The 20,433-nt window shown below is 38.5% G+C and overlaps 1 protein-coding gene across 1 annotated transcript; it reads right to left on the bottom strand.

The window, feature by feature from the left end:
- Nucleotides 1-6,403: 6,403 nt before the first annotated feature.
- On the bottom strand, nucleotides 6,404-19,674 carry LOC131317613 (uncharacterized). Its single transcript, XM_058347144.1, has 4 exons — nucleotides 19,320-19,674; nucleotides 9,100-9,489; nucleotides 7,932-8,012; nucleotides 6,404-6,775 (listed from the first exon to the last, which is right to left on the bottom strand). The coding sequence occupies exons 2-4, from the start codon at nucleotides 9,481-9,483 to the stop codon at nucleotides 6,677-6,679; spliced, it is 564 nt and encodes a 187-aa protein (XP_058203127.1). The 5' UTR covers nucleotides 9,484-9,489; nucleotides 19,320-19,674; the 3' UTR covers nucleotides 6,404-6,676.
- Between the last annotated feature and the right edge of the window lie 759 nt (nucleotides 19,675-20,433).

The following is a 20,433-nucleotide window of genomic DNA, read 5'->3' as shown; positions in this document are numbered from 1 at the left end:
CTCCAATATCATTTTCCACAAAATTAGGTCCCACTTATGTCGTACCAAAGAAGGGCTTCGTAAAGTCTTTGTGAAGTCCACTAAAAGTACAAAACAAAATATCCCAATCCCACATGGAATGAGCTGTACTGTAACTATGACATATACGTCTTTTTTGTTTTTTGAGGACATAATCAACTTTGAGTCAACAACAAGTTTTGAACCACAATTTTGGTTCTCAACCACATATATTGAGAAGAGGAATGACTCTATTTCGATTTATGCATAAAATTTTGGTTCTTAACTGGTAACAAAACCACCTTTTGGAAAAAATTTGGTGACCAAACAGTCTATTCTTTCTGAATGCCCATGTAAAATTCTAAAAATCTGTTATTGGAAAATTCTGCCCTTGATTTGTTTGTTTTGTAGATATATAACAGTTCTGAATTTTGGTTGCATTTTGCCTTCTAATTAGCTCAGCTGGGACTCAAGTCGTCTAAGTCTGAGTTCAGCTCAACGCATAGAAATTTGGACTTCTATTTTGTTTAGCCTCGATAAGGTCAACCCATGTTTTTTTTTCTTTCAATCCTGAGATGAATTTGGACGTTGTTTTGGATGTTTTATTATTGGTCTAGGCTGTCTAGGACGACGTGAGTGAAACGAAATCGGTAATAATTGGCTTTTGAAGAGATATAGGCTATAGCTTAGCTTCCTCAATTAAAGGTTGAATTTCTGAGTTCCTTAATTAAGCTATAGCTTAGCTTCCAAATTTTCTACTATAGTTCTTTTCTAGTTTCATTTGTTCGGCGAAGAGGAAATTTTATGCAAACTTGACAAGGTTAGCTCGTGAGATCGATGATAAATGGGTAGAGAATTACTAGGGAAACTAAACGGGATTAAGCCTCCCAAAGTAGGACTAATCTTCATCAATTCATCCCCTGGTTGTCCCCATGGGAGGCGTTGGCCTCAAGCCTTTTAATTGGAATATCTATCTTTCCTATTGGGAAGGCCTTCATTTACTTGGTGGCATGGAATTCCATTCCATTCTCGATCATTCTGATCTTGCCATGTTAAGAAAAGAGAAATGATGTATTACTGTTTGTCGTCAAACCATAACTTAGTACGCCACGCATAACAAGAAAAATACGCATAATAAGGAAATCTAGACTAACTAGGAAACATAATAATCTGCCTAAACTAAAAACAAAATAATAAAGCTTAGAAAATATGGCAATATAATATTTTCTAATATTATGTTAACACTATCTTTTGGTTGAAACTAACATTTGTGAGACTTGATAAGAGAATTTTGGTTGGGAGATTGCGATTGGGTTTCGATGAAACAACTTGTAATTTTGGTCCTTACCAAAATAAAACAAAAAAAAAATCTAGTAATTTTGTTGAGTTTTGTAGGGTTTGATTTGTCTACATATATATAGCTGTTTAATTGAACTATTCTTCTCTTCGTATTACTACTTGAATGCTTCTCACGTTTGCTTGACCGTGAAATAGGGTAGTTTAGTTTGGAGTTTTCTCCAATATTTATGAGGTGGGTGGCCCAGACCAAGACTCCCCGGGTCAAGATTAGCTGTCTGACACATTAAGGAGGCATCATTTGACGCCGTATTCCCGTGAGTTAGCCAGAGCTCTATTGTAGTGCATTGGATTTTGTCTCCCCCTTCCCTTTGCGTATGTGTGTTTGTGTACAATCGATCGGATAGGAAAGTTTGAGAAAGAAACAAAGCGCGGAGACGGAAAACAAAAATACTACTTGCACAACTGTTGTGTTGGTTGTGTGCGTAATTCTAACCATCCAGATGTATTTGAATGGTCAAGATTTTAAACAAACTCTTCCAAGAAAAAGTCTAACTTTTATGGAAAAGAATTTGAGTGAATCCTGGCCATTTATTACAGCAATGGATGGCTAGAGATTGGTTGTGTGTTGTGTTCTACACAACCGTTGTGTATGTAGCACTTTTGGACGGAAAATGAAGGTTGGAGACGGAAAATGAAGGGATTCTTTTCACATACCTTAAAAAGTTTGTGAACATTACCCACATTCTTATTAATTAGTTAGTGCTTATACAAGTAGCTTTGTTGATTTTGTTAAAATGTTGGGAAGATAGAATGATTGGTTCCTCGTTGTATTCTAACCTGATAAAAAATGAGGTAGATTTCCAAATCAATAAAAATTCAATGTGTAATATGGATCTTATTTGATAAAGCTCAATTAGTTCTGTTAGACTTTGTTTTCAAAATCACATAAATCATTATATATTTTGAGATATAAGCAATTGAAAAATGACACGAACTCCTAAAAAGAATTGTTAAATGGGGACGAAGGGAGTATAATTTAGAGTGCATATGTATCATTATTTGAGTGGGATAGGAAAAAATGAGAGTGAGAGAGCAGAGCACTGGGATTTAGATTTGAGCCGTCGATTATAGAGATGAACGGCCGAATTGAACACTTGACACAGCTGCCAAGCACCCCATCTCCCACTCCAAGGGGGTCACCCCACTGATGTGTATGAGTGTTTGAGACACTGCAAAAATTGTGAGGAGAAATGTGACTTTGTAAATGTGTTTGTGTGGTGGAGTACAGTAGATCAATCTCTCTCTTTCCATCGGATATCAAGGCACGGGTGATGGGCCAAAATTTCAACGAACTGATCACCTCTCTGCAAATTAAATGCCCAGAAATTAAAAATGAACTCCATTGTCGATTATTGCGGCCCATTCCTACGATGCAAATTAAAGGCGAGAAATTGGGAGGTCCGCATATAAGGTTTTTACCTGAAGATTTCTCTCTCTCTCTCTCTCTCTCTCTCTCTCTCTCTCTCTCTCTCTATATATATATATATATATAGACAGTGAATGTGATTTCAAGGGACATCCAAAAAAATACCTAAAAAAACACTCCAGATCTCAATCTCATAGTTTCTGATCAAATTTTTATGATCTGAACTATTCAATGTGTAGAGAATGTGATTTTAAGGGTGCTCACAAGAAATTAGCAAAAAAAATGATCGGAAAAGACTTGATTTGAGTAGTTTTTATTTGAACCGTTCAATAAAAAACTGTTCGAAATTGTTCGGATCAAACCCTTCCTAGTCATTTTTTTTGCCGATTTCTCACGGGTACTCTTAAATCACGTTCTGATCACATTGAGCGGCTTGGATATATCATAAAAATTTGATTCGGAACTATGAGGTATTTTTTTAGGTGTTTTTTTGGGTGTCCCCGGAACCGCCACGTATATATATATATTTCTTATTTTGAAGTCATGTTCTTAATAATGATTAAAGGCATGATTTTAAAAAAATTGTCCACTAGTTTGCCAACTAGCTAGTTTGTTGCTCAGTTGGAACAAGCCGGCCACGTTAAATGCAAGCTCGATGATTGGTAGGAGTACTTAACAATTAACACACATTTTAGACTTCTTTGATGTGATGATTTAAGGGGGTTCTAGCTAATTAATGTGAAGATGTTCTGGTGTGTGGATCGACCTTGTTCAACCTTAATTATTTCTTGGTTCTAATTAGTAGGAATACTTCTAACAAGAGATTGACTTATCTACGGAAGAGTCATGATTCCCTTATTTCAAGACGTTCATGTTGAGATGAGCGGTCAATCCGACCGCTCGACACAGCTGCCAAACACAAGATGCTTGGCAGCATCTCCCATAATCTCTATTATAAAACAGAAAGGTGTGGGGACAAGTTGTTGGAATGGTTTAGATTCATTTGATCCAAAGGCTGTAGTGCATCCTCCCACTTTCCGGTTAAGTGCCCAGGGCTTTCACATAAATCACACAACTGTCATCCCCTTCCAACTGTGATGCGTAGGCACGGGCTAGCACTAGTAATAAGATAGGTTAAGTGCTCTTTGTAGTTGATCATTTCTTTATCTTCCATCTTTCCCTTTGAGGCCTTCCCCGTCTAGTTGAATGAGTCAGAAGCCTAATTTTCAAGTGGCCTAAAAATTTGAACACTTAATTTTTTTACCATATTTTTTAATATATACATAGCCTAAAAAAATCAAGTGTTTCAATTTCCAACCCGTTTGAACCGGTGCGAAGATCTTAATTTTTCGATCATTTTATTCTAAAGGATCATAATTAATATTTTGACTTTAAGGCTTTCAATGAAAATCCTAAAAGAACCATGGAAGAGAAAAATCAATCTTATATATTTTTAGGCTGTTTATATATCAAAAAATTAAGTATGACCCTTTAGAATAAAATGATCAAAAAATTAAAATATTCGCACAGGTTCAAACAGATTGAAAATTCGAACACTTAATTTTATTACCATATTTTTTAATATGTAAACAGCCTAAAAAAATCAAGTGTTTCAATTATCACCGCCATAAATGAATTGGAGAGTCGGTTCCTATTCAAAGGGTTAAGATTTTCCCACGACGATTATCTTCTGCAAAATCATCGTGCAAAAATCTCCAGTTAATAAATTACCTTCTAGGTTTTAAAGTAATTCGCTGCGAAAGATTAGTCAAACCTACCAGCATTCCGCCTGAAAATTGATTGTAACTTGCCATGAACACAACTTAATCTCACCCAAGAGGAAACCCCACTTGGAATCTGTTTACACCCATTTTTGGCCAAAAATCAGGAAGTGGATTTACTGGTTAAAAGGTGGCCTTGAAGGTCGCAGCTCTAGCCTTGAAAGGCCTTACGACCGGCCACTCACGAATTAAGGTTGTCACTTAAAAAATGATGGGCCTCCCATCATGGCCCAAATCAGTTAAAAAGTCCAAAGATTAAATTAACTTGCTTGAATGTTTCATCCAGGCCTAATCCAAGTGCCTAAGAGTAGCAAAGCCCACGAAATAAGCCCGAATCGATAGAAACCCTGGTTCATGCTCGCCGGACTTGGGCTCAGAAGGCTTACAATGGGCAAAAAGCCCATGACTTACCAAACAAGTTCAGGCTTGACCAGGAAATAGGCCCATTACTTTAAGAAAACATCGTTAAAAGCCCTCAACAAGCAGCTCGAAGGCCTCAAGCTGCTCACAAGCAGCTCGAAGGCCTCGAAGCTGCTCACAAGGAGCTCTAAGGCCTCGAAGCTGCTCACAAGCAGCTCAAAGGCCTCGAAGCTGCTCACAAGCAGCTCAAAGGCCTAGAATATTCTTGCTGGACAAGACTGGGTAAGCTGCTCACAAGCAACTCAAGGTCTGTAGTGGTGGGACCCCATTCTTCAGGATGATTCAGAGACCAGCAACAAGTGGCATGCATGCAGCCCTTGGAGATTCTAGTGAGTGACTCCTGCAGACCTAAGCAAGCTGCTCACAAGCAGCTCTCCCAGGCCTGCTTGATTTTTTTCTTGATCCTTCTTCCGTAAAGAATTAGGTTCAAAGGGTTTTTTGGGACCCACGAGGAGTTGAAGGCCCAATGAAATAAAGGGGGGCTTGGGGTATTTTTTGGCTTGCAGCTATGGTGGGCCCGGAAGATAGCCATACAAGCAATAGCTTGAGTGTCCAAGCAGCTCAGCATGGTCTGGGTGCTGCAGGGCCTGAAATTCTTTATGCCCTTTTTTCAGAAGATTTGCACAGAGAAGGAGGACTCCTCAGGCCTTTGCCATATTCTTGGAGTGTAGGGCACGTTTTGTTCAGGAGGCAACCCCCTCATTGGAGCATTTTGAAGCTGCTCAAACCCAAGCCTTTGCTAGAAGGCCACTTGGCAGCCATGCATTAGAGCATTTTGAAGCAGCTCAAGGCTTGTAGTCCCTATAATTCTCAGTTTTGGAGGCCTTGGAAAGGGTCCACGACCTCAAAAGCTCACAGCTTATGCACCTATATTCCCATTTCTTTCAAAGCATTTCATGTATTCACTTCAGAGTAGTTTGAGTTTTATCACATTTCTTGTACCCAAGCTTCATTGAATCGATTAATGGAGTTCGTTTGATCCTTTTTACTGCATTGTCTTTCTTTCCATTGTTCTAACAACGAGTGGGAAATACTTTAAGTCCTTAGCCCGACAAGGCAACCAACGAACCATCACGAGGCCTTACCCTTTAGGCCGAGCACGATCACTCGATAGAAGTCAGACTTTGAGGCACGAAGGCCTTAAAAGCAATTCGGACAGACTTGTCCTGGCACGCCCTCGCATTCCAAGCCAATTTGGTTTCAACACTTTTTGTGGAGAAACAGAATCTGACCTGAAAACTTGATATCACAGATCATCAATCTTGATAAATTCCAAGCCAATTCAATGGGAAGATTACCCGTAAAGGAACATTACTTGTAGGAACATTACTTGTAAGATTACACGTATCCGACATGTTACGTTATGTAGCAGCCAATTTTTAAATCCTTGTAGAATCCTTCTTTTGCACACCAAATTAACACGCTTGGGACACATGGCATACAATCGTACTACATATCATTTTATAACGAAAACAATATGGCAAAATCCAAACAGTCTTAAAAGTTCAAATTATCGAGGTTGAAGACAATAAACTTTGGCACTGAGTGAATGGCTTCGGTGGTGGAGTCGATGTCTTCTCTCAAATAAAAATAATTCCTCGGAATGCAAATAATTGGATACCGAAGAATCCGAATTTGTCCCATACACGTGAGTTCTGTGATACATTAATTCTTTAGATTTGAGTATTTCGAATGACTCCGAACTCATCTATGCTCCAATCAAGTTTACCATTCTAACACCCGGCACTTCTTGTCACATAATGGTACAGCTGAGCCATGAAGATGCGTTCAATGCAGTGTTAAACACGTTCAACCCTATTTCAGCCGCTTTGTACGCAAAATGCCCCAATTTCTCAAAATATATATAATCACATAAGCATTACGAACATGCAACACTGCAAGAAATTGCAACCATGAATATGAAGCTTGAGACCAGATTTTTTTTGAAAAATACACCAGCGGAAATTTCACAAATGAACGTATTAATGTGCCATTAATGCATGAAAAATAGGAGCCATGACTTTTAAACTAACAATTTGGACAATTTCTCTTTTATGTATTTGGAAAAGTGAAGATGAGTTTTGGTTAATAATAGAACGAAACAGGAACAAATATAACGAGAACAAAGACAAAACAATTAATGGCATCACAACCGCCCAAGGCAAACATCCCAACTAGGTCGGCACCTAAGCCTCGGACATTCACCTGTGTGCCAACCCTGTCCTAGAGATAAAGAGGTTGCGAAGGGGCCAACACAAAGAAAAAAGTGAAAAACATAAGCTGCACAAAGTATACATAGACCACAGGAAAAACAGCAAGGAAACAAAGCTAAAATGTACAGACACCATCTGCCACATCCAGCCCGATCATCAGGAAATCACATCCTAAGCAGAATAGCTGATGGCAGCAATAAGAACAAGAAAGAAACTGAGATCAAATTCATCAAGAGCATTGCACCCTTCAGATTTTCGCTCTCTATTGTTCAATTATCAAAGCAATTTCTCTTAACCCGTACAAGATAGAGTTGGCATTATCGTTACATTCAAGTAGCACCAACTTCAATAATCGAAATTCTACTCCTAAACGCATTATATAGTGAAAAAAAAAAAAGAGTATTGTCAAAGTTATTGTAGAATTTAGATTTTAAAAAAAAAAGTTATTGTAAAAATAGTACTCAAGACATCTTGTCATTTAAAGTGTCGTGTATAATATTTTGAGAATGGCGTAGTGTTTTAACACCATTCGTTAGTAAATAAGGCGATATAAATTGTTATAAAATCAGTGACACGTAAGGTTTCTACTAGTATAACACTCATGCTTATAATGCAAGATCCGAAACGGTACCCCGGATTATTCCGGTACCGATGCGTACTGTACCAATAAAAGAAACGGTACTTTTACTAGTATGGTACTTATTCAGAACATTGGTACAATGTAATGTTCAGGGCCTAAGCCGAATTAACAAGCCCAAAAGGAAAAACACTCCGAGTTGGCAAAAGGGTACTCACTGGTTTGGGTCGTTCATAACGAACAACAGCATTTGTTGTGGATGTTGGATCAAGTTCAGTAATGGTAACAGATGAGCTTGGCTGCAACAAAACACAATCAAACAACCACTGTAAAGGCCAACATCCCTGAACAAAGCTATATATACACAGATACATTGACATAATGAAATACAAAATTTAATAGATCTACAAATTCGTTATTTGGCTCCAATAATGAGAAAACCATTAGAAAAATAACAAGACATTACGAAAAAAAAAAAAAAGAAATTTCAACTTTCTGAATGGAGCATTAGATATGTGTTTTAATTTCTGGAAAGTTATTTGAGTAGTCCAGAAATACTACTTCCTCCTATATTTGTGGTACCCCCGATAGATGAAAAACCATAGCATGCAAAATGTGAATCACCATGATTTTTGTATGTAAAAAAAAAATACTACCAAATTTTAGTGTATTTTTTGAGTCCAGAGCCGCCCTTGGAATCACCCCTTTTCTTTCACGGAAGGGTACATGGCAGTAGGTACTCTAAAGTGGGCCACTTGAGTCTTTGACCCTACTAAATTGAAAAATTGCTTAAAATGTCCATAGATTTTACCCCCTCCATCCCATTCTTTTATTATTTATATTTTTTAATCTATAATATTTTTTATAATTTTAAAAACTTTGTATTATATAAACTTATCGAGATCTATTAAACAAGATTCATATTGTATATTTTTCAAGATCCACACTAAAATATATAGACAAAAGATATAAAAGAGACAAACAGAATAATTGACAATGAAAATAGGACGGAGTGAGTATTGATTTTTGACATAGTTAACCACATAAAATATCTGAAATTTCTCTTCAGAACCCATCAAAATTATGAGGTGTGCCATATTGATATGTCTCTAGCATTTTCCTAATCTATATCAAACTCAACCATACGTACATGTCAGGGACTCTGGTTAGAAGCAGTTTGTTGATCCAATTGTCCATAAATTTTCATAAATTCTGGCTCCGTCCATGCTTCTACTTTCATCACAAAAGGGTTATTAATTCTTTCTCGCCTACAAATGTTCGTTACGTGATTTGCTGGTAGTAAGATGCGAACAACATTGCCACAGGATACTCGATGGGGCAGTACTATTGAATAATTAACCTTTAATTCCTTGCTTCAAATATTACCTTGTGCTGGTTCGAATAAGTAGCAATCCCTTGCATTCTCCTGGCCTCCAACAAAGCATAGTTATCCAAGAACTGGACATGCTCATGAAGAAAAAGTTCTTCTTCGAAACACTTTGGACATACGCAAAACGAGTTGTGGCCATTTTCGAAGCATTTTTTGCAAGCGAAATACATTCCCGGAATAAACTTATCGCACCCACTACGAAAATGGCAATTGCTCATTTTCGTGTGGCCTTTCTGCCGCATAAACCATAGAAATTCATGGAGACTCACCTTCCCGTCGTTGTTGTTATCGAGTGAAGTGAAAAAATTGTGTGCTGCTTGTTTGATGTCTGGTGAGCTTTTACTGTAGTAGAGTCTAGCAGTCTTGACCATATCCTCCATTATGGCCTAAACAAAAAATAAGAAACAAAATTCAGCTCCGATTATTTTGAAGAGTTTTTTTTTTTTTTTTGATATTTCAATTATTCTAAGGCTTTTTTGATCAATATATTCCAGGCGCCAATTAATTTCGGGAGTCCTATCGAGCCATCCAGGAGAAGGAGGCTTAATTAATCAGAGCTGGGCCCGAATAAATTAGCCCTATAGAAGCTGATAGAACATGATGAGTTTTGTATCTGAGACTTTAGAGCATCTCCAACCTTAGCTTCAAATTTTAGGATGCCAATATTTTTTGAAGGTTATGTGACAATATGACATGTTGAATTTGGTATCTTCAAGATGCTGACTTCAACCAAAATGTCAAATTTATTATTTCATGAAGTTTTGGAGAGTAAAGTAATCAAAGATAAATTTTGACATCAATGCCAATTTTGACATGAGAGATGGAATGCCAAATAATACATAAACATTTGACATTTTGATTGAACTTGCTTCTCATGCCAATGCTTCCATTCGGCATGCCATGTCATATTGTTATCCATGGTCTAGAGTCTTAGATTCAAAACCTCATGTTCTGTCAGCTCCTATAGGGCCAATTTATTTGGGCCCGGCTTTGATTTGGTAAGCCTCCTTCTACTGGATTGCTGGATAGGACTCCGGATATTAATCGGCGCACGTAATAGATTGATCAAAACAGCTAGTACGAGCAAATTTCTAAAGTCAGACTTTGATCACCAGGCTAACACCTGCAGTTAATTTTGTACTGATTGTTCAAGAAATTGATTCCATGCAGCTGGTTTAATTTAACGTAGTGATTGTTCAAGAAATTGCATCGGGAGCACCGAATAGTTTTTCCGAGGATGAGGATAGGGAGGACGAAATAGTATGAGTACTATTTATGAAGGGTGAGCTCATATATTAATGTGATTTTTATGGAGGGTAAATAAAAAATTAGTTGGTTTGAATGAGGTTTTAAAAAAAAAAGAGATAAAATAATACTTTGTTTGGATGAGAGATAAAATGAGAGAATAAGGTTATTTTGTAGCTGTAATGGAGGGGTATTATTTGGGCCTCCTCCGGGGAATAATATGTGGACATCTCGAAACTGATTCATAAATAAGACTCACAACAGTGACTTGGCCAAAACTCATCCGGGTGTGAATTGTGTTGCCAAACCAAGACAAATGTCACATTGGGGCCTTATTAACGAGGTGGGTTTGTAAGCTCTTTCAATACGATTATGAATCAATGCCTCATGTAAGAGGATCCGGATCTTTTGTGAGGATTTGTCTATGAAGATCGTGTGAGGGTTTTAATAAGGAGCTGACAACACATTATTGAAGAGATCCAACAGCTCACAGCAGTCCTTCCTTTTTATCCATCCAAATGACACCGTTTTAGGGGATAAAAGTTAACGGAGAGAAAACCCAACTGTCCTTCTCTGTTCACGACGATTCCACAAGAAACTATTCTCAACCCCTCTCTCCCGACATCGATCATTACCTCTTCCTCTATTCCACAACGATTCGTGCTCCAAGGTAGAGCAGTTGTCGACTTCAACGATGTGTATATTCAGCAAAAGTCCGAAATTGTTTTCTTTCTTTTTCTCCGTTCCTGGCCTCTTCTTCCTCTATGGATCTGATTTTCATCTAGCCAAAAATTTCCAAATTAAAGTTGGAGATTTTCTCAGCAGAGGCAATCTTCTTCTTCCTCTACTTAGTTTTTTCTAATAAGTATAAAGAGATACTAAGGAGTTCTAGAAAGAATGCCAGATACCGGAGCGGAGTGGAGCGAAGCGCAACGAATAGGTCCGAGGGCACGTTTGAGTTCAAGTGTGACAAGTATCATGAACTGGGGCACATGAAAAAAGATTGTCCGCAGAGGGAAAAATGAACTAACTGGAAGAAGAAGGAAAAGGCAGGGGAGAGGAAAGATGGATCATCAATTTCTGCAAACGTTGTGGAGTGGGAATCAGATGATGGTGATATGCTTTCGGTCTCAGCTGGTCCGAATGACATGGCAAACTCGTGGATTTTGGATTCAGAATGTTCGTTTCACATGTCTCCTAACAAGGATTGGTTCAACACCTACAGGTCAGTGGATTGTGGTAATGTTCTTATGGGTAACGATGCATCGTGTAAAGTCATAGGAATAGGCACAATAAAGATCAAAATGTTTAATGGTGTTGTGAGAACTTTAGGGGATGTTAGACATGTAACGCCCCAAGCAGACCGCTGGCCCAGTACTCTGATTTTGATCCAAAGGCCACACCACATGGCCCAAAAGCTTAAGCACAAGGTACTAGTAGTAGCCCACAAGGTTTGTTATATGCTCAAGATCATCCATGTAGACTTCCGATGTGGGACGGGGTGTTACAATCTCCCCAACTTTATAGCATCGCACCCTCGCGAGGGGTTGAGCACTATAATCACCATTATAAATCAAATCAACAACCAAATCAAACCAAACTCCAAGGGCCCACACAGTCGTGTACATGGATGGCTTTGATACCACCTGTAACACCCCAAGCAGACCGCTGGCCCAGTACCCTGATTTTGATCCACAGGCCACACCACATGGCCCAAAAGCTTAAGCACAAGGTACTAGTAGTAGCAACCCCGTCCCACATCGGAAGTCTACATGGATGATCTTGGGCATATAACAAACCTTGTGGGCTACTACTAGTACTTTATGCTTAAGCTTTTGGGCCATATGGTGTGGCCTGTGGATCAAAATCAGGGTACTGGGCCAGCGGTCTGCTTGGGGCGTTACAAGACATGTTTCCGATTTGAGGAAAATTTTGATTTTGTTAGGAACCCTAAACTCTTACAGGTGTGGATATAAAATAGAAGGTGGAGTTATGAGAGTAACGAAGGGTGCCATGGTGATTTTAAAGGGTTCCAAGGTTCCTGGAAATATTTACAGGTTGGCATGGAGTATAGTTGTAGGTGGAGCTGTTATCACTACAACGGATTATACTGATGATACTATGCTTTGGCATATGCGGTTGGAACATATGGGAGAGCATGGAATGTTAGAGCTACAAAAGAGGAATCTGCTAAAAGGGGTTAAATCGTGTAAATTGGATTTCTGCAAGTTTTTTGTTATTGAAAAATAGTATAAGGTGCAGTTTTGAAATGCAACTAACAGAATGATGGGAATTCTTGACTATGTTCATTTAGATGTTTGGGGGCCAGTGAAGATAGCTTTGAAAGGAGGATCTCTGTATTTCTTGACCTTTATCGATGAAAGTTTAGGTGTACTTCATGAAACACAAGTCTGAAGTCTTTGCTAAGTTCAGAGTGTGGAAAGCTAACGTGGGAAACCAGACAGGGAAAAAGATCAAGTGCCTCAGGACAGATAATGGGAAGGAATTCAAGAATTGACCTTTTTAAAGTTTTGTGAGGAATAGGGGATTCAACGACACTTTATAGTTCGGAAGACACCTCAGCAGAATGAGGTGGCAGAAAGAATGAACATAACCATAGCAGAAAGGGCACGGTGTTTGAGATTGAATACAGAACTTCCGAAGTCTTTTTGGGCAGAAGCAGTGAGTATGGCATGCTTTGTTATAAACAAGTCATCAAGTGCTGCTTTGGATGGGAAGGTAGCTGAGGAGATTTGGACAGAGAAAGAGGTTGACTACTCAAAGTTGAGAATATTAGGTGTCTGGCCTATGTTCATGTTCTCAATGATGAGAGGTCAAAACTTGATGCGAAGTCCAGACAGTATATTTTTCTTGGCTATGAGAAAGGGGTAAAAGGTACAAGCTTTGGAATCCAAAGACAAAGAATGTGGTGATCAGTAGGGATGCAGTATTTGATGAGGACTTTATGGTCAAGGCACATCAGAAGGTTCAAAATTCTGAGTCAGAGGAAGTGAACAACAAACAGTATGGCATACAAATTGAGCTGAAAAGTTTTGATATAGGTGATACTCAGCCAGATGAATATCTTAATCAGCAGCAGTAGCAAAGTTTAGTCGCTGGGAGAACCAAGCACACTATCAAGCCACCAGTGAGGTATGAGTTTGAGGACTTGGTTTCTTATGCATTGACTACTACTGGAGATCCATCTACTTTTCATAATGCTATCACGAGTTCTGAAAGGGATAGATGGATGGAAGCCATGGTGGAGGAAATTGAGTATTTGCATAAGAATAAGATTTGAGAGTTGAAAGAACTACCCGAGGGAAAGAAGTCAGTGAGTTGTAAGTGGGTATACAAAAGGAAAGAAGCAGTAACAAAAAAGGAAAGGGAAAAGTTCAAGGCTCGATTAGTGGCAAATGGGTATTCACAGGGGAAAGGAATTGATTTTGATGAGGTCTTTTCTCCAATGGTGAGGCATACGTCAATCAGGGTTATCTTGGCATTGGTGGTTAGCTATGATCTGGAATTAGAGCAGATGGATGTGAAAATGGTATTCCTTCATGGTGATTTGGAGGAAGTCATATACATGGAGCAGCCTGAGGGGTTCAAAAAGCCAGAGTCTGAGCATCTTGTTTGTAAGTTGAAAAAGTCACTTTATGGGTTGAAACAGTCTCTAAGACAATGGTACAAAAGGTTTGACCCTTTCGTGATACGAATTGGGTATACACACTGTGAGTATGATTGTTACATTTATGTTAAGAGTTTTAATGATGGTTCCTATATTTTCTTGCTTCTTTATGTGGATGATATGCTGATTACTGTAAGGAGTATGGATGAGGTAAACAGGTTGAAGTCTTTGTTAGATAAAGAGTTTAACATGAATGATTTGGAGGCGGCTAGAAAGATACTTAGGATGGAGATTCGTAGAGATAGGTTAGCTGGTAAGTTGTGGTTATCTTAAAAGAATTATGTTGTGAAAGTGTTGAAGAAGTTTAGTATGGATAATGCCAAACCGGTCAGCACTCCATTGACAAGTCATTTCAAATTATCTTCAGCTCAGTATCTGTAACGCCCCGAGCAGACCACTGGCCCAGTACCCTAATTTTGATCCACAGGCCACACCACATGGCCCAAAAGCTTAAGCACAAAGTACTAGTAGTAGCCCACAAGGTTTGTTATATGCCCAAGATTATCCATGTAGACTTCCGATGTGGGACGGGGTGTTACAATCTCTCCAACTTTATAGCCTCGCGCCCTCGCGAGGGGTTGAGCACTATAATCACCAATACAAATCAAACCAACAACCAAATCAAACCAAATTCCAAGGCCCACATGGTCGTGTACATGGATGGCTCTGATACCATTTGTAACGCCCCGAGCAGACCACTGGCCCAGTACCCTAATTTTGATCCACAGGCCACACCACATGGCCCAAAAGCTTAAGCACAAAATACTAGTAGTAGCCCACAAGGTTTGTTATATGCCCAAGATCATCCATGTAGACTTCCGATGTGGGACGGGGTGTTACAGTATCCGGTGTCAGTGAAGAAATTGAGGATATGTCAAGGGTGCCTTATGCAAGTGCAGTGGGTTACTTAATGTATGCAATAGTTTGTACGAGACCCGATTTGGCACACACAATTAGCACAGTCAGCAAGTACATGGCCAATCCAGGCAGAGAGCATTGGAAGGTTGATAAGCACCCGAAAATGCAATGTAGGTCGCGCTAGTGTCTAGTTTTAGTTTAATTTAATGTCTAATTAGTTTTTATTAACGTTGTTTGCGTGTAGAATGTTTTAGTTCTGTTTTGTAGATAAATCGTCCAATAAAGGAATCTTTGAGGTCTAAGGCATGTCAAGGTGGAAACAGACCGAGCAGAAATTGTTTTGCCCGAGCAGAAAGAAGATTTGCCCGAGCAAAACCAGACTTGCCCGAGCATGAGGCAGACAGCCAAGGCAGAGGCAGGCAGCCAAGCGTCGAGTTAATGACCTCGGCATCGATGTCAAGCGATAAGTCCCATCGATGCCGAGCCCCTTAGTGGTCAAGACTCTTATCCACCTCGGCATCGATGGAGGAAACCATGTTACATCGCTGCCGAGCAGTTTAATCTTCTAGGTCATTAATAGCTTCGGCATCGATGGACTCCAATTCTTTACATCGATGCCGAGCACCATTTCAGAGCATTCTAAGGCCGTTGTCATCGATGCCGAGGGGCTTAGCATGAGATTTTCAGAGCATCTAGGGAATATTCCAGGCGCGGAGCTTATAAGTATAAAAGCTTATTTCATTGTTTTGTACAAGAGTAGAATTAGATTTGCTTACCTAATTTTTAGATCTAGATCTAGATTCAAATTGTTCTTGAGTGTTCTTGAGTGTTCTTCATTTTTCAGTTTTGAATATTTCAATTTCTGCACTTAGTTATTACTTTTTGTTATTGTTGCCTTAATTAAAGTTGTTCCTTTTCTCCCGATCTATCTTAATCTCTAATTTTCTTCTAGTGTTGCTTTTCAATTATGTTAAGTAGATTTTTGCTTGCTTTTATCTCTCTAGATATGAGTGAGTAGTTTCAAGGGTTAGGTCATGGGGTGATTAGCACCTCATGGCTCGGGCGAAAATTGCATTTTGCACCCAATAAAGCTTTAAACTTTGATTTGAAAATTGATGTGGGGTTCGAATTTGTTTGTCAAATCACCGAGGTGTTAACCTCTTTGATCATGTGTAGGTGGGAGCTTCGCCTACCCACCACACATGATGCTTAGAGCTCTTTCGCACGAGGTATTTGCCAAATGAATTCTAGAGCTAACTTAATTCTCAAATTATTTTATTTTCCGATTTGAGAACTTTAACCAAGTATCTTAAATTGTGTAGTTGGGTGAAAAGTGTGATTTAGCTCGGGTCTTGGGTGTTAATAATTCCTAGACCTAGCCTATCTTTTCTCTAGTTAATTCGTTTTTAATTTAGCCCTTTTATTTCCACCGTTTAAAGTAAAACAAAGTTGGCTGTCTAAAAGCGGAAAGCCCTTACTTGCATCTACAAATCTGATCAAGCCATATAATTATTCCCTTGGGTACGATCCCGGATTTTCGGTTTATTATGCTTCAACCGACCTGTTAAACCCTACGCTTGAGGTATTATTCCTTATATCGGAGCAAACGAAGCAAAGGTAGTCAAGTGGATGTTCAGATTCTTGAGAGGTACTTTGGATCGTGGGATTATGTTTGGTAGGTAACAGGATAAGATTTCAGTTGTGGGGTATATGTGGATGTGAATTATGCTGGGGGTTTGGATGACAAAAGGTCTACAACTGGTTATGTGTTTACACATATGGGTGGGCCTATTAGTTGGAGATCTGTGGTACAACTTCTGGTGGCTCTAGGGGTGTAAATGAGCCAAGCCGACCTTCGGCGAGCTCGAGCTCGGCTTGTTTGCTTAACGAGCCAAAAAACTCGAGCTCGAGCCTTAACGAGCCGAGCTTAGTCATTTACTAAATAAGCCTCTTTAATCAAGTCGAGCCTCCCTTAACGAGCCGAGCTTTTGTCGAACGAGCCAAACTCCACTCGGCTCGTTTAGTAAACGAGCCTAATACTTGAGCTCGAGCTCGGCTCGTTTACTAAACGAGTCGAGTCTTAACGAGCCAAACTAAGCCGAACTCGCGAGCTACTCGGTTCATTTATGTGGCTCTATCTACTACTGAGTTTGAGTATATGGCGGTGATTGAGGCTACTAAGGAAGCATTATGGTTAAAAGGGTTTGTTAAGGAGCTTGACATAGATCAAGGTGGAGTTCAGTTGCATTGTGATAGTCAGATTGCCATTTATTTGGCAAAGCATCAAGTGTATCATGCTCGAACCAAACATATCGACGTGAGGTTTTACAAGGTGAGAGAGTTAATTGATGCAAGTGATTTGATATTGAAAATGGTACACACTTCTGAGAATGTAGCTGGTATGTTGACAAAGAGAGTTACTGTAAACAAGTTCGAGCATCGTTTGGACTTGGTTAATGTCTCCAGGTGCTACAAAAAGGGAGGCATCCCCCCTACCCATTGGATGATGATGTTTATCTTTTGAAGGGGCGAGAGTATATTCGCCAAGGTGGAGATTTTAGAATTGTAGCTCATATGTTAAGTATGAAGAGATACTAAGGAGTTCTAGAAAGAAGGCAGATGCCGAAGCGGAGCGAAACAAGTGGAGCGAAACGCAACGAGTGGAGCGTAGCGGAGCGACGGCATCGTACAAGGGTATTTTTGAGATACAGACCAAATACCATGTTAGGGTTAGAATAGAGTAGATATAAATACTTTATGTTGTAAACCCTATTTAGTACTGTGATAATAAGAACAGCAGGCACTCTCGCTCCCATGGACGTACTCGATATTGGGAAACCACGTATTTTTCTGTGTTGATTTCTTTACTATTTTATACTCGTAAATCGTACGTGTGTGTCGATCCTAACAAAGTTAAAGTTTGGTTTTTTGTTTTCTCCTTTTCCCGTTTCCAATCTATGAAGCAGAAAACATTAGTGGATTTTTCCAGTCTACACAGTGATGAATCAATAAACAGAAATGCAAAGAACTTTGGATTGGACGAATTTTCGGCTGAATTAGACTGAGTTGTGTTTTCTTTGTTTGATGGGAGACTGAGATTGGATGAACTGAGAAGAGACGACTTGGAGCGAAACGGAGAATAAATGACTGGGGCTTTTCTCCGTTAGACTTTCATTCCCTAAAATGCTGTCGTTTGGATGTGAAAGAAAGGACTGATGTGAGCCGTTGGATCTCTTCAACAATGTGTTGTCAACTCCTTATTAAAACCCTTACACGATCCTCATAAAGGATCCGGATCCCATATAAGCACATGATGCGTTAATGGTGATTATTCTATTTTCACGCTCCCCGGCCAGTCCTATGTGATATTTCTACGCGGACTGACGAGCGACAAGTGGTATATATGCAGTTGGGACCAACTTTGGACATATGCTACGATGCGACAGTTGGGACATAGTACTTAGGGCCGGCTTTAAGTATACACTCCAAAGTTTATCTAATTTGTGAGGCTCCCAAATAGTTGATGCCCTTATAGTACGTATATGCATAAAATTAGTAGTAAAATTTCCAATAAAATTAACTTAGGCCAAAAAATGGCTGTAAAGATGTAATTGAAATGAATTTTTTTTTTACTCGGCCAAAGTCAGCATTTTGTTAGATTAACACCTTAGAGAAATTGAACCACGAATACCATTACGCCAAATGCCTCTTAGAAAAATAGAATTAATTGTAAGAAGAAATAGTTTGACCGATATGATATGAATAGCTTGCACATTTTGGTTAAAAATAATAGTATATCAGTAAGAATATCCACACTAACATAATCAATATAAAAATACTTCTAAAGTTAGCAATGTTAGTTAAAAAAAAAAAATGCTCACAATGGCATAACAAAACTTAGCAACTCATTAACTACGAATCAAATTTTGGCATTTGAATAACTAAAACTAACAATCTTTTTTCTTCAGATAATCAAATTTAACGAAAACCACACTCTCTCTATTTCCTTTCTTTTTCTTTCTCTAGATCTCTCTTTCTTCTCCCATCAGAATCAATGCACCCATACACTTACATTTACTTGCACCTCTCTTTATTTCTCTATACTAAAAGTGAGTTTTTGATTATACATGAACCATTGTGGGGATTCGCATTGTTAATATTAGCAATTCCTATAAAGGATAACAAAAAAATAAGATGGCATGTTTTGACTATCCAATTTTGATTATGACGTCAGAGATACCCTAAATTGCTTCCTTCTGATCATAAATTAAGCTCTTTCTTCACTAAGAGGAGAATTGAACAATTTCAAGAATATGAGATTTTGAAATTTTTAAGATGATTTAATTAAACAAATGGAACCGGAAATAAGTAAATAAGAGATAAAAATTAAAAGTGCATAAGGCATTTAAATAAGAGAAATATTACCGAAAATTGTAAGTTAGATGAAGGATTTAACTTCTTTGATCAACCCCAGATATTTTCTTCAAAGTACAAACTTGGCGGATAAGCACGATTCTGCCGTAAAAGAACTTTCCTCGACTAATGCTTCGACGTTACAAAGAAAGGGTTTTTCAGTATGTTTCGGAATATGGAAAGTGGATTTAAGCAATGGTTTTTTTTTTTTTTTAATTTTTCTAGTCTATTTATAAGGATTGGATTTTTGTTTTTGGAGAGTGGAAAGGCTAGAACAAGACTTCAAAGAGAAAATAGTTTTCGTTTTTTGGGAATTTGATTTATGTTTTAGGGACTCTTGGAAAGTTAATTTATGAGTTGTGTGGAAACCTAAAGCTTAGGGTCCTTTTATAGCCGTGGGAGAAGCTTCCTACAGAATTCCCACCAAAATCCAAGAGCTTAATTATGACTATGTAATTGTAGTTAACCCATATTAACGAGCTGACCAAAATTAAGTGTGTCCAATCTGATTTAAGTACAGGTTCAATAATGAAAAAAAATTGGGCTATTTTATAACTTAACTTAGGGAGTTTGGACGAAGTTACGCACACCTCTATTAAGTTTTTTATAATCTCATGTCACTTGTTTACTAGATCATCCATGCATACATCTTTTAGTTTTAAGTTATTATTTTCGTTGTCAATCTTTTAATACATGCTCTTAGAGAGGGGATAAAGTACTGCAAGAGGCTGAAGAAATAATTTTTTATTTTTTACCTTCGCAACAGTGGCTCGCTGAAAGTGCCAAGGTTTTTTTGGTAAATGTATAATACCTAAGCTAATCCCTAGGCTACTGTAGGGGTGTTTTCAACACTTGGTTCTCTAATTTACCTAAAAAGTAAGATATACATAATCTGGTGCTGTTGCCCTAAGCAATCGAAAACTGACACGAATATTAAAAAAGAAATAAAAAAATGGGACGAAGGGAGTATATCATATATATACAATATATGATATAGAGTCCTTGATGATGAACCTTGTAGTAACATTTATTTAATCATTAGCTCATAGATAGACAATAGGCTTGGTTGAACATAACTTTTTGAAATGGACTTATAGCTTCTATTCGGTTTCAAATGGGAGTGCAG

Source organism: Rhododendron vialii, chromosome 2a (genome assembly GCF_030253575.1).
Source record: "Rhododendron vialii isolate Sample 1 chromosome 2a, ASM3025357v1".
Taxonomy (NCBI): Eukaryota; Viridiplantae; Streptophyta; class Magnoliopsida; order Ericales; family Ericaceae; genus Rhododendron; species Rhododendron vialii.
Note: the sequence above shows the minus strand (reverse complement) of the source record. Positions and strands in the feature narration are given on the sequence as shown.

Coding starts and splice junctions, on each gene's coding strand:
- LOC131317613 (XM_058347144.1), bottom strand. CDS start 9,483: ATGGAGGATATGGTCAAGACTGCTAGACTCTACTACAGTAAAAGCTCA. Junction 8,013..9,099: donor CTTATTCGAACCAGCACAAG/GTAATATTTGAA, acceptor GTTTTGTTGCAG/CCAAGCTCATCTGTTACCAT. Junction 6,776..7,931: donor GTTATGAACGACCCAAACCA/GTGAGTACCCTT, acceptor ATATATTTTGAG/AAATTGGGGCATTTTGCGTA.